Source organism: Phaseolus vulgaris, chromosome 9 (assembly GCF_051622355.1).
Source record: "Phaseolus vulgaris cultivar YP4 chromosome 9, ASM5162235v1, whole genome shotgun sequence".
Taxonomy (NCBI): Eukaryota; Viridiplantae; Streptophyta; class Magnoliopsida; order Fabales; family Fabaceae; genus Phaseolus; species Phaseolus vulgaris.
In genome coordinates, this window is record NC_143506.1 from 36,408,062 (window position 1) to 36,424,054 (window position 15,993).

General features: G+C 30.6%; 2 protein-coding genes across 2 annotated transcripts; one reads left to right on the forward strand and one right to left on the reverse strand.

The window, feature by feature from the left end:
- The first annotated feature begins 7,835 nt into the window (after positions 1 to 7,835).
- Positions 7,836 to 10,568, forward strand: RPA1A (replication protein A 1A). Its single transcript, XM_068627503.2, has 2 exons — positions 7,836 to 8,299; positions 8,769 to 10,568. The coding sequence occupies exons 1-2, from the start codon at positions 8,028 to 8,030 to the stop codon at positions 10,390 to 10,392; spliced, it is 1,896 nt and encodes a 631-aa protein (XP_068483604.1). The 5' UTR covers positions 7,836 to 8,027; the 3' UTR covers positions 10,393 to 10,568.
- A 288-nt stretch (positions 10,569 to 10,856) lies between these two features.
- On the reverse strand, positions 10,857 to 11,684 carry PSBX (photosystem II subunit X). Its single transcript, XM_068627504.2, has one exon. It carries the CDS (start codon positions 11,320 to 11,322, stop codon positions 10,960 to 10,962), a length of 363 nt encoding a protein of 120 aa, XP_068483605.1. The 5' UTR covers positions 11,323 to 11,684; the 3' UTR covers positions 10,857 to 10,959.
- Positions 11,685 to 15,993: the final 4,309 nt, after the last annotated feature.

Here is a 15,993-nt window from a genome sequence, read left to right on the forward strand (position 1 = left end):
ATGATACACTATTTTATTACATAGTAAAAACTGAACAAAGAAAAATCTTTTTTAGTGAAAGTTAAATGGAAGGTTGTTGTGATTTAAAAGGTGTGAATATACTTTTTCTAGGTAGCTGATTTGATGACAATCTGCATCAAATTATAATTAGAAACAAAAATAACCTTTTGCTCAAATGTGAATTCTAATTATAAATAAAGCAATTTTCACTGATATATTGTAGTATGCTAAGGATGTATTTTAGTTTGTGAAAGTAACATTTTTAGAATTTAAGGTTTAGGATTTACCATAAAAACTCATCCTTTTCATTAACAAAATTCTTACTCTATCTGAAATTGAAACTTATGAGCATAACATTTACCTACTGTACCAAATTTTGTTAGTATTTCTCTTTTCATTCCACTGATGCAATAAATGTGTACTGAAGGAGAAACCTCATAGTTGATAATTATCTGGCTTGGATTTCTCTCTCTCCCTGATTGAGCAGATGTCTTTGTTGAAGGACCCTGTGAGTGGCAGCCTAATTTCCTGATCACAGTACAGTGGCCCACATGAGTGATTGCTGAAAATGGCCTGTTTCTGGTTTAGATTTTGCTCATTGAAAAATAGTACCTTTTCCTTATCTACAAAATTGATCCCTCTGTCCGTACCCTATACTCACAATTCTTCCACCATCATCTCTGTGACCATACCCTCACACCATTTCTTGGCCTTACACTCAACAAATCCAATGTTAACTTATCATAATCATAAGCCTCTCATATGCAATACTTTTTTATCATCACTTCACTCTCTTTCAAAGCTCACATGTGAAATTTTCCTTTTCCTGTTACACATTCTTCTAGATTTGTTATATCAGAAATGTCCTTTGTTTGACTAGTTTTCTCATATTATGAGATGAAATCAAAATTTTCCTGCTTATCTTATTGATTATTGTACTAAAAAACTCACTAGTTTCTTGAACAAAGGAGGGAGAATGATTATATCAGTAACAAACAGACACATCTTGGGTGGCATAACTCTATGTAGATGTGTTAATGATTAACCTAAACAGTGGAGATTAAAAACTAAATGGTTGGGAGAGGTTTTGGGAAGTGTGCCAAAAAGGGTTATGCATGCTAATGGCTATGAAAAAAATGAGATATAAAAAATGGTTTGGTCCCTACACAGGCCAAGACAAATTAAACATTGTCTAGTACATAACATGTGCAGTGGGAATCTACTTTTGCCTTTCTTTCCCTTTGTTCCTTGCATTTCCAGCAAATAGGTTGGAAAGGAGGCCATCTCTAGTTTGCCCTAATAAAGCCATTTTATAATAATAATGCAACCCAGTGATATCTACATCATTGGTTGGACCAATCACACTAATTCCACTATAATAATCATCATAATAATATTCCACGCCCCATGCCGCAAAGGTGTTTGATTATATGACTAAATGACACTAACAATAATTTGATGGTTTTAGTAAGTTTGTTATCCTCTTTTTAAATCAAAACATGGCTACATTTAGTTGGTGGTTCCAAAAGACACACAGATTTATCAAAATTGTATACTTTTAAGAATATTGATAAACTTTATGACGTTGACCTCCCTTAGTGATCCTCAAAGGTTCCCAAATTATGTTTTTAGGGTTTTATATTGGAGGGTCTTGTGCAAAGATCATATATACCTATATATATTGGAAAAAAATTTGTGGTTTAAATAAATAAATAATATGTTTACATCTATCCATGTTTTTTTCATTTCTTAAAAAATTAATAATTTTTTACAGCATAATTTTTTTCCAATTAAATAGGAAGATAATTCTCAACTTTTTCCCTTATTTTTATTCATCCAAACAGCATATATTATTTTTCATTATATTTTTCTTGTATTTTTATTATTCATATTTTATTCCTCTTAATTTCATTTATAAACAAACAAATATTTTTTAGGAAAAGAATTCACTCTTTGGCATGAGATGCTTCATCCATGTTCTTTATAAACTTTTTTTTTCTTTCTCCCTTCAACCAAAGTGAAAAAGTTGCTCACGCTTAATTTTTTTTAACCAAACAAACTCATTTAAGTCTCACGTTTACACAACAGAAGTCATATAATTTTTTATTATAAATTATTGAAGATTTATATTAATTAATAGTATGACCAAAGCAGAATATATGATAAAAAATATTTTGTCTTATCTTTAACATAGAACATTTTTTAATAAGATTACAAGAACAATTCAGTTAACTTTTAAAAAAATATATTAATAGATAAATTAATCTTTATTATTAATCACTTTTAATTTTTTATTACTTCTTGTTAATATAAAACAAAAAATAATCATATTTAATAAAAATAAATACTTTATAAAATGAACAATAATTTTTAAGTGTGTCTAACAATAATCAGAAAGAGTAATTTTTTTATTTTTAAATTAAAGTAGAGAAAGACACTACCAACACTTTCTAGTGTGACAATATAATTGTGTGTGAATGCTTAATTAAATCATTAAATCATACATTGGATTTGCTTACTTCTTCAATCCATACATGTTTTTTTTATATATAAGTTTTCCCTTAATTATAACTTCAACGTGGGCGTCTAATTCCATTAATAGGTTCAATTTGCAACAAATTATATATTGTCAGTTTTGACTTTTGGTATTTTAGGGTATATAATATATTACTTCTTCAAGTATAATATTTTAAAGAGATTTAATTTATTTATTTAATTTTTATTTTTAAATTTGAAGATAATATTTTTTTTTTTTTGTCATTTATATGTTTACCCTTTACTTAATATTTAGTTACTTTACATATATTAGGATAAAGTAGTCCATTCGAACATCTTTGGATAAGATATGGAATAAAAACTATGTATAATGACGGATTTATGTCATTCACTAAGATTTTTAGAAAAGAGTCACTGCAGTTAGATTAATGGGCTATATAAAACTTTGTAATTAAAAAATTTATGAGAAATTTCAAAATAATTTTTGGATTTTTTTTTTCACTTTTCTTTCATAAGATTTCATTTTATCATGTTCTTTAGTTTCATGCTTAATTTTTAGAATTAGAAATTTCTTAACAATTGATATCCGCTTGAACAATCGTTTACAGCAGATGCAAATATTCAAGCGATGAAGAATATTGAAGAATGTTAATCGGTGTGCATGAATTCTTGATTCATGGAGCTAATAGTCAAAAATACATTAACAATTTCTTTAAAAGAAACAATGCAAAAATTGTTAAAACAATAAATTATTGAATAACTCACAGTTCAAATGTAGATTCTGCCTTATATGGTGAGCATCATAATTTTTTTTCCTTATGTTTGTGGAAGAAATTTTAGTTAGGATTGATTTTTCTCATTATAATAGAAAAATGTTAATCAATAAATTTATTAATGTGATAATTATTTCTAAATTGATAATAAACATTAAGAATTCAAGGTGAAACTTATCATTATTCATTTGGAGGGTCGAACTTTACAATGGTACACAACTCTTTAAAATCTTTTTCTGTTTCGTCTTTGTTATTGTAGGGTCATTACATTAAGCAGTTGATTGAATGTGTTTGGTGACGTATGTGATGATCTCGTAGCATAATTGATGAGGTTAAGACAAAAATATTATGTAAGGGACTATTATGAGAAATTTAATTCAATTATCATCATATTGAATATGTTTGAAAAGTATATTTTGAGTAGCTTTTTTGGAGGTCTCAGTGCAAATGATGGTTTGTATGTTTCAACCAACTATAATTCACAGACATCTTGTGGCTTCCTTTAGGTTATTGTAATTTGGTGTTGGAAATTGAGTGGTTGGTCGTATTAAGAGACATCACTTGGAATTTGATAAGCTAATTATGGACTTTAAGAATCATGGAAAAAGGCATGTGTTGAGGGGAGCAACATCAACTAATGTTAAAAAAAAAAAACAACAACAATTGCATAAGGCTTTAACGAAGGGAGTTCATCGATCCACAATGCAAATTTGCATTGGTGAGGATAATATATTGCACTCTTTGACTACTCAGATGGAATAACCCACCTTTCCAGTAGAAATGGAATAATTATTGCATGAATTTGATGATGTGTTTCAAGAATAATCTTAATTACCATAATATTAGGCATGATCACAAGATTCCTTTGATTCAAGGACCAAATCCACTGAATAAAAGGCCTTACTACTATGCTAAGAACCATTAAGGTATACAAGTTTGTCCAAGAATATTTGAAATATGGAGTTATTCAAGATAGCAACAATCCATATGCAAGCACAATAGTATTAGTGGGAAAGAAAGATGAATCTTGGAGAATGTGTGTGAACTATAGAGATTTGAACAAGGATATTGTGAAGAACAAGATTTCAATCCCTATGGTAGATGACATGTTAGATAAGATGAAATGATCTACAATATTCTTGAAGATTGATTTAAGGACTAGGTACAATCAGGTGATGATGGATCTTACAAGTGTGTAGGACAACATTCGAAATTCATGGAGGGCATTACGAGTACGTGGTGATACCCTTTGGCCCTTTAAATGCCTACTTCTTAGGGTCTCATGAATATAGTGTTTTAGCAATTAAGGCGTTCATCATTTTTCGTTCCACTAGTATTGAACATTGTAAAATTTGTAATTTTAGGATCCTTAAATCCCTTGTAGACACCTAGTTTATCAATTTTTTTTATCACCTCTTGTGATCTTTATTCCATCAATTCTGAACAAAAAAAAAAAAAATCCTTCCAAATGGTTCCATTAATAACAATTTTCACTCGATTGATCTTGGAGTGAATAACTCCTTTCTTCAGCTTTATGTTAGGATAAAAGGTCTTTACTAAATCTGGATAATAATATCCATCCATCTCAACAAACTTATGTAGCCTTTGATTTTCTAGTAATTCCTAAAAAGTGAAGTCATTTCCCCTAGACCAATTTATGTTAATATACTTGTGAGTAATCAAACATCGATCCTTTCTTTATTTTTTAAATAAAACTCTTACATCAAGGTTAGAAATCCACCTTTCCAATGTAGTTGGTCGAGATTATGCTAATGCCTTGCCATTGTTCTTTATAGTAGTACATTTTATTCTCTTTGGTTGAGAATAAAAGACCATGTTTATCATATAGGATGCGAGAAAGAAGGCAAAAGAGACAAACAAAACTTAACTTTTTAGAGATAAGCAACAATGATGGTGTTGTAGGCTAAAAGATAGGAAAGAGATTCAACAAACCTTAAAAAAACTCTTGAACATAGATGTCTTTTACAACCAGAAAAGAGTAAGGCAAGGATTTCTTAACTTCTAGAAAACTTCCAAAACAAGTTAACCAATGATTTTTGGTACTTTTTGGGTCCTTTTGTACAAGTACTTATGTGATTTTCCTTGAAAATCTAGATAAATTTCCCATTTACACGTGTTAGATGTATGTTACTTTTTCATACAATAGAAACAATTGGATAGTATTTTGAAATTTAAAAAGATTTTGTTAATCTTTTGTTTCTTTTGATATTTATATTTAATTCCAACCCTATCCATTACACATTTTTTTTGAATTGAAGAGGATCTATACTTGAACTTTCCATTATAAACTTTGCAAGCATTTTCAAAAAGATACTCAATTTTGCTTTCATGAGTCTTGTAACCTTCTCAGTGTGAAGCTTTAACTTGAGAGGTTAATGCACAATTACAAGAGAAATTATAGTGTATCATTTCTAAATCGTTCATATTAGTTTTTAGTTTTTCATTTTTCTTTTGTAGTTATTTCAACCTATTCTCAAATCTATGTTTTCTCCCTTTTTATTATTTGAGAAAGATAACTTTCTAGCTTCATCATTGAAAGCATCCAATAACTACTCATAGTTAGACTCACCTTCAAAATCATAAATATTTGCATTGATATATGGTTCTACATCAGCTAATAAGCACAAATTGACATTTTCATCACTTTCATTAGTGCTTATTGTTGTGCTTCTTGTATTATTTTCCTAGGAACATAGTATTTGTTTTCTTCTTCAACAGTTCCTTGTACTTCTTTTCTTCAACATGTTGTTTCAAGTTGTTTCAAGTTAAGAAAAAGGACAATCAAGTTTTATACGACAAAATTTACCATATTTGAAATACATGTATTATTAGAAAAGAGTTCTTATTTTTGTTTCTTAGAAATCTTGAAAATTCTTTAGAATAAGGTTCCATTATTGGAATGGTTTATTTTTCTTCTTCATCTATAAATTTTGTTCTTAATGTTACAACTTTAACTTTTATACTCTTTTCCCTCTTTAGAGTATCTTCATCCTCTTTATCTTTCATTTTTCCAAATTCAAACTTACATCTCCTCAAATTAAAAAAAAAAATGTTATTGTTCTTGTAAGGGCCTAGAAGCAAACTTCTTATTCCTTGATTCATTGACTTATCGGTCTTCCTTCTCGGCGTGAACTCTCGATATGGGCTTTTGACTTTAGGTTTGATACTCTTCTATTTTGGACTTGGGCTTGGATATGACTTCAGGACTCTCGCTTCTTCTGGGCTAGGTCAACGGATCTCACGGTTCTCGGTCTCCTCTCACGGGTGAGTGTGTGTATCTGCAAGGTGCTCTGATGCTAAAGTCTGAATTGGTCTTAGTTAATTATCAGATAAATTCACTCTCCTTACCTCTTGAGTTGTTCATCTATTTATAATGTTCTCTTATTGGGCTCAAAACCTGTTTGGGTTTTTCCTTTTTGTACCTAATATTTATTAAACACACACCTACACATTTGGGTCTATTTTATGGGCTCTTTGCTAAAGTAACTAATTTAATATTATTTATTTATTTTTAACTTTCACTCAACCTTTCGATCAAACCTTTTGGCTCACCTTTCGGCCTAGACAATACAATTATCATATTAATTAAGATAAGATCTTTAAACTTGAAGGTTGTTGTAGCATCATAGGCCAAACCCGATATTGCATATAAATAGGTCGTGTACCGATATTCATATTTAAAGACATTAATGTTGTATCAATGCAAATCAAGGGATCCTGTATAGTCAACCTTAAATAGGAGGAGACAACATTTATTATTGAATTAATGCAATAATAAGACCAGATAGAAGGAGAAAGGGGAGAACACTACCATATATAAGGGAAAGAAAACAACTCACATAACACACAACAAGAAGTACTTTCAACTCATATTTTACACTATACTCATCATATTTTATGCTCTTACTAACTTGAGCGTCAGAGTATCTTCTGCAAGTGGAGCCCCTTCATTTCTTTGAAGCCCATGAAATTTACAAGGGTACGATTAAGTGATCATCTCGAAGTTTAACCGAACTCAACTGGATGTTTTAAGTTTGAGATCGTTAATACTCTTGTTTAAAACAATTGCTATCACCTTGTCAAGTTCGATCAAGAGACTTCAATATCTAAATTTTTAAATCTTCTTTATCAAACTTCTTTCCAAAATGTGATGAGAAAATTTAATATATAAGTGATAAACATTTTTTTAAAATAAAAAGTTAATTTAAACCACAAAATAAAAAAAAAATATCTTAGGTGTAATAAAATTTATCATCAGCGTGAGTGTGGTAGGATGTTGTTATTTTTTAAAATGTAAGATAAATTAAATATTACCTTCAGAATTTTAAAAAAGATATTTTAATTTTCCAAAAATTTAAAATTTGATTTTAATTTATAAATATTAAGTTTAAGAAACTAAAATGTTTTTTAAAAACTATTTTGAATCTTTCAAAACTAATGTATTGAGACTAAAATCATATATTTTTAAACCCAAGAGATTAAAATAAATTATTTTTAATATGCTATTAAAACCGGATTATTCTAAAAAAATTCGAAACCAGAAAGAGTCATAATTCAACTTTTACTATTTGTTTGCTTTCTTTCCGGTTCCGCAGACCCGGTCTGATTTTTCCTCCGGTTCGAAGATCCGGTCTGATTTTCTTTCGGTTCCCTTTTTTCAGATTGATACGAGTTCTCTATTTACTCCTACAGAGTTGGGGGTTGAGTTTGCTACGGAAATCCAAAATTGGAGCGAGAATGTCGGTGAATCTGACAGAAAACGCGATTCCGGCGATAATCGGCGGCGATGTGAACGCCAAACCGCTTGTTCAGGTTCTGGACGTAGAGTTAGTCGCCAATACCAACAACTCGCAGAAGCAGAGATACCGTCTTCTGCTTTCCGACGCCGTTTCGTCTCACCACGCGATGCTCGCCATTCAGCTCTACGATCGAGTCCGAACCGGTCAAGTTCGGAAGGGTTCGGTTGTTCAGCTTCTCGATTATATATGCTCTCCTTCCAAGAACCGCAAGTCTCTCTCTTCTCTGCAAATCTAATTTTGGATTTAAGTCATTTCTCTAATTATGCTCAAATTAGTTTTGTTGCGGTTGTGAGTATAATAATATTCATGTGCTTTCACTTTTTCTGTTATTCGAATTTAAATATGGTTCGAATTTCACTTCTTAAAGCCAAATTTAATATAACCCTATTTGTCATGTTTTGCATTTGCAAACGCTGATAATTCGAATTAAAAGAGGAAACGGCTGAATTTTTGGTTAAATAAATTTGATCTTTGATTGGTTAGAGTGTGAAGAAAGAAATGCAATTGCAACCTAATTAGAAATTTGTAAAACCTTAGCATTTAGTTGTAGACTTAATGTGTCTGCATTTAGATGGATTCTAAGGAATTAAGAACATGTTGCTGATTGAATCTTACAACTTCAACTTTAGGTTTATCCTGTAAAATTAGTTTATATACTTATGTGTTTTTCCTTGACCAGGATTATCGTGGTTCTAAACATGGAAACTATAATAGCTGATTTTGAGATCATTGGGAATCCGAAGCTATGCGTGGATTCAGATTTACCAAGTGTGAGAGCTGTAGCTGATAACACTGTGGCCAGGAGTAATAGTAGTAGTGATAATATTAGTAATTCTGCTGCTCGAAATGCAAGTCATGATAACGCCCAGAATTTCAGGCCAACAATTCAACCTCCATACCAACCGCCTCCAGTTTACAAAGGCCGTGGGGCAGTTATGAAAAATGAGGCGCCAGCACGCATCATTCCTATAGCTGCTTTAAATCCTTATCAAGGTCGGTGGGCTATCAGGGCAAGGGTAACTGCTAAAGGGGATCTGCGCCGCTACAATAATGCACGCGGTGATGGAAAAGTCTTCTCATTTGATCTCCTCGATTCTGATGGAGGCGAAATACGAGTAACATGCTTTAATGCTGTTGTTGATCGCTTCTATAGTGTAATTGAGGTTGGTAAAGTTTACATGATATCAAAAGGTAGCTTAAAACCTGCACAGAAGAATTTCAACCATCTGAAGAATGAATGGGAAGTTTTTTTGGAATCAACTTCAACAGTAGAGCTGTGCCCAGATGAGGATGATTCTATACCTAGACAGCAGTTCTCCTTCCGACCTATCAGTGACATTGAGAATGTTGACAATAACGCCATCCTTGATGTTATTGGGGTTGTGACATCTGTGAACCCTTCTGTTCCCATCTTGAGGAAGAATGGAATGGAAACCCAGAGAAGAATTTTGAGTCTAAAAGACAGTTCTGGCAGGAGTGTTGAACTTACACTGTGGGGAGAATTTTGCAACAGGGAAGGGCAACAGTTGCAAGAGATGGTAGATGCCGGAATTTCCCCTATTTTAGCAGTCAAAGCGGGGAAGGTGAATGATTTTAGTGGAAAGTCGATAGGCTCTATCTCTACCACCCAGCTATTCATAAATCCTGAGTTCCCTGAGGCCAATAGCTTAAGAGAATGGTTTGATCTAGTAGGAAAAGATTCTGCTTCCCTTTCAATTTCTAAGGACGTTATTCCTGGAGGAACAAAGAATGAGGTTCGCAAAACTATATCCCAAATCAAGGATGAAGGTCTGGGACAGTCAGACAAGCCAGACTGGATAACAATAAGGGCAACCATATCATTCATCAAGACTGATACATTTTGTTACACTGCTTGCCCTCTGATGATTGGAGATCGACAATGCAATAAGAAAGTGACTAGGTCAGGAAACACAAGATGGCAATGTGATAGATGCAATCAGGAATTTGAGGAGTGTGACTACCGATACCTTCTCCAAGCTCAAATTCAGGATGGCACAGGATTAACTTGGGTAACTGCTTTCCAGGAAGCAGGTGAAGAGATTATGGAGTATTCAGCGAAAGATCTGTACTTGTTGAAACATGAACAACAGGATGATGAGAGCTTTGGAGAAATAATCAAGAGCCGACTCTTCAAACAGTTTATGTTTAGACTGAAAATCAAAGAGGAATTATATGGCGATGAACAGAAGGTCAAGATTACTGTAGTTAAGGTAGATAAGGTTAAATATTCTTCAGAGAGTCAATACATGCTTGATTCGATTTCCAAGTTTTGTAGGCAGTGATTGTAGCTTGGTTTCAGCTTCTTTTAGTACGATGAGAGCCATAGACAGTGTTGGTATTCAAGCTTTACATAGAATTAATCATTAGTCATTACTGACTGAGTTACTACATCATTTGTATGCTCATTGCAGAGACATATACTTATATAGTATCAATTCAAGTTTGAATTTCCTATTTCTTCTTTGTGTGTCGATGTGCCTTTATATTACCTCGTATGGCCTGTGATTCCACTATTGTCGAATTACCAATCATCAATTTTACTACTATCTGATTCATTCTAATTTAATCTCTGTTATATTTTTGTAGTTTATATTATATAATCGTTCCTTAGAGTTGGATATTTTCAAAATGTAATCTATAATTGGTCTGCTAGTTATTTCATTCTCATGCAGCAAACTGACGCAATCAACAAAAAAATACGTTTTAAGGATTGAAGGGCTTGCCCAAGTAGAGAATAAAGGTGACATATTACACAACAGAGGGTTCATTCCATTTCTGAAGAAAAATACATTACAGATGCATATCATTATAGGAGTTAAAAAAATAGAACGAAGTGCCTCAGAATTTCATCAGCTTCGTTTGACAGGATCGAAGTTGGAAACACCAATTACAGCACCAACAATGGCCACAACAACAACTCCACCGGCCCCGATGCTGAGCAAAAAGTTCTTGAGAGAAGGTGAGACAGCAGCCTCGGCCACATCAGGAACCATCATTGAAGCCGTCAATGCAGCTGCTGTGAGCCCTGTGACAACTTTCTCCTTCATGGAGGCTCTCACTTGAAACCTTCCATTGGGATTTGATGCTGCCACTGCCTTTGAAGACCGTAGAGGCAGTGGCTTGAAGAATAAATCAGAGGTAGGAACCACCTTCTTCTTGTGGCTGGCACAAGTTACTGGCATAGCCATTGAAAGTGCAGAAGTGGAAGCCATGTCTTCTCTGTAGTTTCTTTCTTTGTTCCCCTGCTAATTGTTTGTTTACTATCCAGAAGTTGCTGTGAAGAGTGAGGAAATGGGTTGATTATATCTTAACGTGCTTTGAGAGAAATGGTGGTGGAGGCAGAAGTGGAATGAGAGGATGAAATTTTGGGCATATTTGCATGCATCTGACGTGGCAGCTCTCCTATTGGAAATGGATGGATAAGGTTATCTTATCTGTCCAATCAACCTTCTCTTATGAAATTTTAGTGAGGTTTTCAATTGTATTTATTATGCTTGTAGTGTAGTAGCTACTATTTTAGCCAAATAAACAAAACATGATTTTGATTGCCGTAGCTTAATTGCATGTGTTGGATTTACTTTGAATTATCAAAATTTATAGTGAAATATCAATTAATATGATTTCAAAGTAAATGATTACTATATGTTTTAGAAAAATTTATTCTAAATCAAAAATAGATTTTGAATTAAGAAAAATTAAGTAGTTTTTATATTGGATAAAAATTTAAACTAAATTTAACTTTTTATGTAAATATTTATTCATACAATTACTTGGACTACCGGGTAGCTGAGAATGCCGACATGGTTGAGAAGGTCAAATGACTATTTTAGTTCAAACAAAGTTCATAAACCCACTATTAATCATACTTAAGTCAATTTAGTTGTAAATGATGATAAAGTGATTATTGGACCCTTTTTTGGACCCACGAGCAGACCCATGACAGTTAAGGTTCATCTAAAAAAATATAAATATCAGAGTAAGTCAAGCCTTAAAGGTAATTTTTTTCTCTCAACTTACTTGCATATTGTATTCATGATCGTCGGAGTGCCTTTGCAGATTCCTTTTCCCTCATTCAATAAAAAGGAAGAACCAATTGGAGATCACGAGACTGTGAAGACCGGAAATAGAAGACAAAAATAGCTACTATAGAAGGAACCCAACCTTCTAAGAAAAGTTACTAGTCTTCTAAGTAATATTAGTTGAGTTATTACTTATTCTTTCATTTTTAGCAAAATCTCTTACTAGTCACAAAAAATTAAAATATTAATAATATGTATGAGTATATGTGTTCGAATCAACCATATTATATATGATTCAGTTTAAATATTAAAAACTATTTTTTATAGATTAATTCAGATCGATTTTATGAATTTATAACAAAGGACAAATAAAAAAAAAATTAGTTACGTTGTGTTTATATACTGTGGAATAAATACTAAATGATCTTTAGGATACTTCTCATAAGTTTAACAAACTTTTTGTATACACTTGTAAAATATTACACGAAACTTAAGACATCAACATCAAAATTAATCTTCCTTTATTTCTTTCTAGTAATAATATATCTTATTTTAACACTGTTATCTTTTAAGACTAAGAATGTAATGTTCACATACATAGTCAAAATAACTCATCTTTCACCCCTTGGTATGATGAATATATTTTGTTAATTCTGTATTATATATTTACAAGCATTAACCAAAATTAAGTTACACAATGAAATAGTAGGTAATATAATAATATTTAAATAATTTATTTCAAGTTGGTGTGATGTTCCAAAATGTCAAAGTATAAATAAAACTGATCTGTTCAATTTTGGAAAATAATATTCAAATCGATCCAACATTTTTATTTTTATTTTGTTTTTATGAATTTGGTTCTGAATAATATATAACATAATTGATATTTTTAAACGTGTAGACTGTATAAAAACATGTAGAGAATGTTAAAAGTACAGGATTAAGTATATTTTTCGTTTTTTCACATGAAATTTTTTTCGTCTTTATATGATGGGTACAAATCTAACACTTTCTGACTCTATTAAATTAGCATACATGTTTTAGAATTTATTACACGTTACAAATCTGACTCTTTCTGACTTTATTAAGAGGTAAAGCTTACCCCTTTTTTCAAAATATAAAAAAAATTATACTTACTCTTGTTTCAAATATTCAAATATTCTAAGGGTATGAAATTTCTCTATTATCTTTATATTTAATTAAATATTTATTAGATAGTTTTATAAAAAAATAAAAACTCATAAGAAAAACAAGATGATCTTATGAAAAAAAAATATTGTTAAATTTTTTAAATTTAAATTTGATTAATACATGTACTGGTCAGGTACCGGAAACCGACTACTCGAGTCAAACAACATTTGCAACATAATAAATCAGCAATAAAGAAGTAGTTACAAACAATGTTGAATGGGTCAAATACATGCTCCGAAATATTAGGAAAATATCTCAATGCAACGATAAAAACTGACAAAACTCAAAAGATACACTTCCATGATAAGGAGTCATTACGCATGTTTGTTATTAACTAACTATAAATATGTACAAAAACATGTAGAGTATGTTCGTCAATACCCACAAGTCAACACTATAAATAGAACTTTGGTAAAAGGTAAAAAGAATAAGGTACGTTTTTTATATCCTAAGAGGACTCACCTAAATCACAACACTAACTTGAGCGTCGGAATACAATCGTTGGCAGAGCGTTTACGGTGAAAGGAGGAAACTTAAAGATAATGGACACGTTAGCAAATTGTGTATCCAGCGAACACGCATTGCCCGGACCCCTACTCCGTATAGGTACAATACATAAATCTATAAATCAAAAATAAAATTATACCAAACATTTATAAAATTATAAAAAAATATAAATCTATTAGAACCAAACTTAAGTATTTTTTAATATTTTTAATAATAATTACATATATACAAGACCGTGGATTGTGAATAAAATGTGTTTTTTTGCAAAAATTGTGATAAAATAACATTGTTTTTTAAGAACATAGTAATATGATTAAGAATCCAACATTTTTTCTCTAGATTATTCAGACAATATTGTGTATATAGAGTTATTTATCCTTTCTATGATGACGCTTTTAATAATAAAATAGGTGTTGAGTTTCAGTAGGTTTTTTCTTTTTTCGAAACCTTTGAAAGAAAAGTAAAAGTACCAACCTATTCTTGCACGTGCTGATTTTGTTATTGTAATAATATTAAACCATTATTTTAAATGTAAGATCTTAAATGCCAGATCAATCAAAATTAAGAAGGAGTCATCTCAGAATCCATCATAACCAATTTTAAACCACTCAAAAATCAATGCCCAAAGATAGTTTAAACTTTTTTATAAATTATTGGTTATTTCTACCTTGGTATATTGGTTGAAGTATTAATTATTGTTATAAATATATAATTTTATGAGTATATTTTCATTCTTAAACCTGTATTTGTATAGATGGATCAGTGATTAGTATAATTTATGGAATTAATATTGTAATTAATGGAGAATTTTATATATATGTTTTTTATAATAAATAAATACGAATATTTTACGGTGATTCAATTCTTATAAAGAAAAATAATTTTTAAAAATTCAAAAAAAAAATTTACCAAAAATCTCCATCTAATAACTCAATGAGCTCCTAACTAACCTAAGAAGTCAGCTAATGAACTACCCGACAAAGCAATTCGTTAAATAATCATTTTCATACCAAATGGTCGAGATGAATGAATGGATCGTATCAAATTGGAAAATGAAAAGATTTGTAGAAGTTATATCCTTCGTCGCCACTTTGCGAAAAATCGTTAGAGACACCAATCAAAATAGGAGAAAGAAATTGTTGGAGATCTCACATCAACTAAAGATGAGGACAATTCATTGTGTATAAGTGAGTGCAAACTTCACCCCATGAGTCAGTTTTATGGAGTTAAGTTAAGCTTAAAGTCCACTTCATAATAAAAACAAAGTGTAACTTGTAAGTAATCCAAGACAAATACCTTTAATTAAATCATGACAAACATTTACAGCCTAAACTAAAGAAAGTTTAAGTTTAACATTAATTCGTTATAAGACACAAACGACACTCCAAGCCAAGTAAAATTATTTTTTCACTTTTCATTTAATCTAAAATACCTTTTCAAATAAATATAAGGTTTAATTCACCAACCTATAACTATTTCGTAAATTTTACTACCCAAATTTATTTTCGTACTTTTATCATAAGTGTTTTTCAAAATTTGCACAATTATCCTCCAAATTGTTCTTTTTTTTGCACATTGTGCCCTCAATTTTTCAATTTTACTTATTTTACTATTATGTGTTAGTAATAAAACTTTTTTTTTTTGCAAAAATTGATGATAAATAACATTGTTTTTAAGATGTTAATGATACTGTGTCATACACATAATAGATTGATAAAATTTACAAAAATTTGAAAAATATGATGATAAAATATGTTTAAAAAACTTAGATATTAAAATTCAAATCTATTATCAATTATGTTAAATGATAAAGTGCGTAAATGTTAAATATATATTAAATAATTAACATAACTATCAATTATTATTATTATTTACCTTATAAAACATATAACTTAACTCTATATTAATTTACCACCTCTCATAATGTATATTATTAAAATTAAAAATTTAATTACAAGCAAAGCAATCTTTTTTTTCACCATTTCAATACATGTTTGTTTTCTGAAAACATTGATTTCAACTCATACATAAAAAGTGTTCAAAGCCCTGCAAATTAAGCGAAGTCAAATTGAAATATAAATGTAATATTTACCAAATTAAACATGGAAGAAGTTCAAAAGAACAAGCACAAATTTCTTGACCATATAGCTAAAAGATCTGTCATGA

Excerpts from the sequence above, each read along its gene's own strand:
- PSBX (XM_068627504.2), bottom strand. The coding sequence starts at position 11,322 with ATGGCTTCCACTTCTGCACTTTCAATGGCTATGCCAGTAACTTGTGCC.
- RPA1A (XM_068627503.2), top strand. The coding sequence starts at position 8,028 with ATGTCGGTGAATCTGACAGAAAACGCGATTCCGGCGATAATCGGCGGC. Across the intron at positions 8,300-8,768 it reads TCTCCTTCCAAGAACCGCAA|GATTATCGTGGTTCTAAACA; the intron begins GTCTCTCTCTTC and ends TTCCTTGACCAG.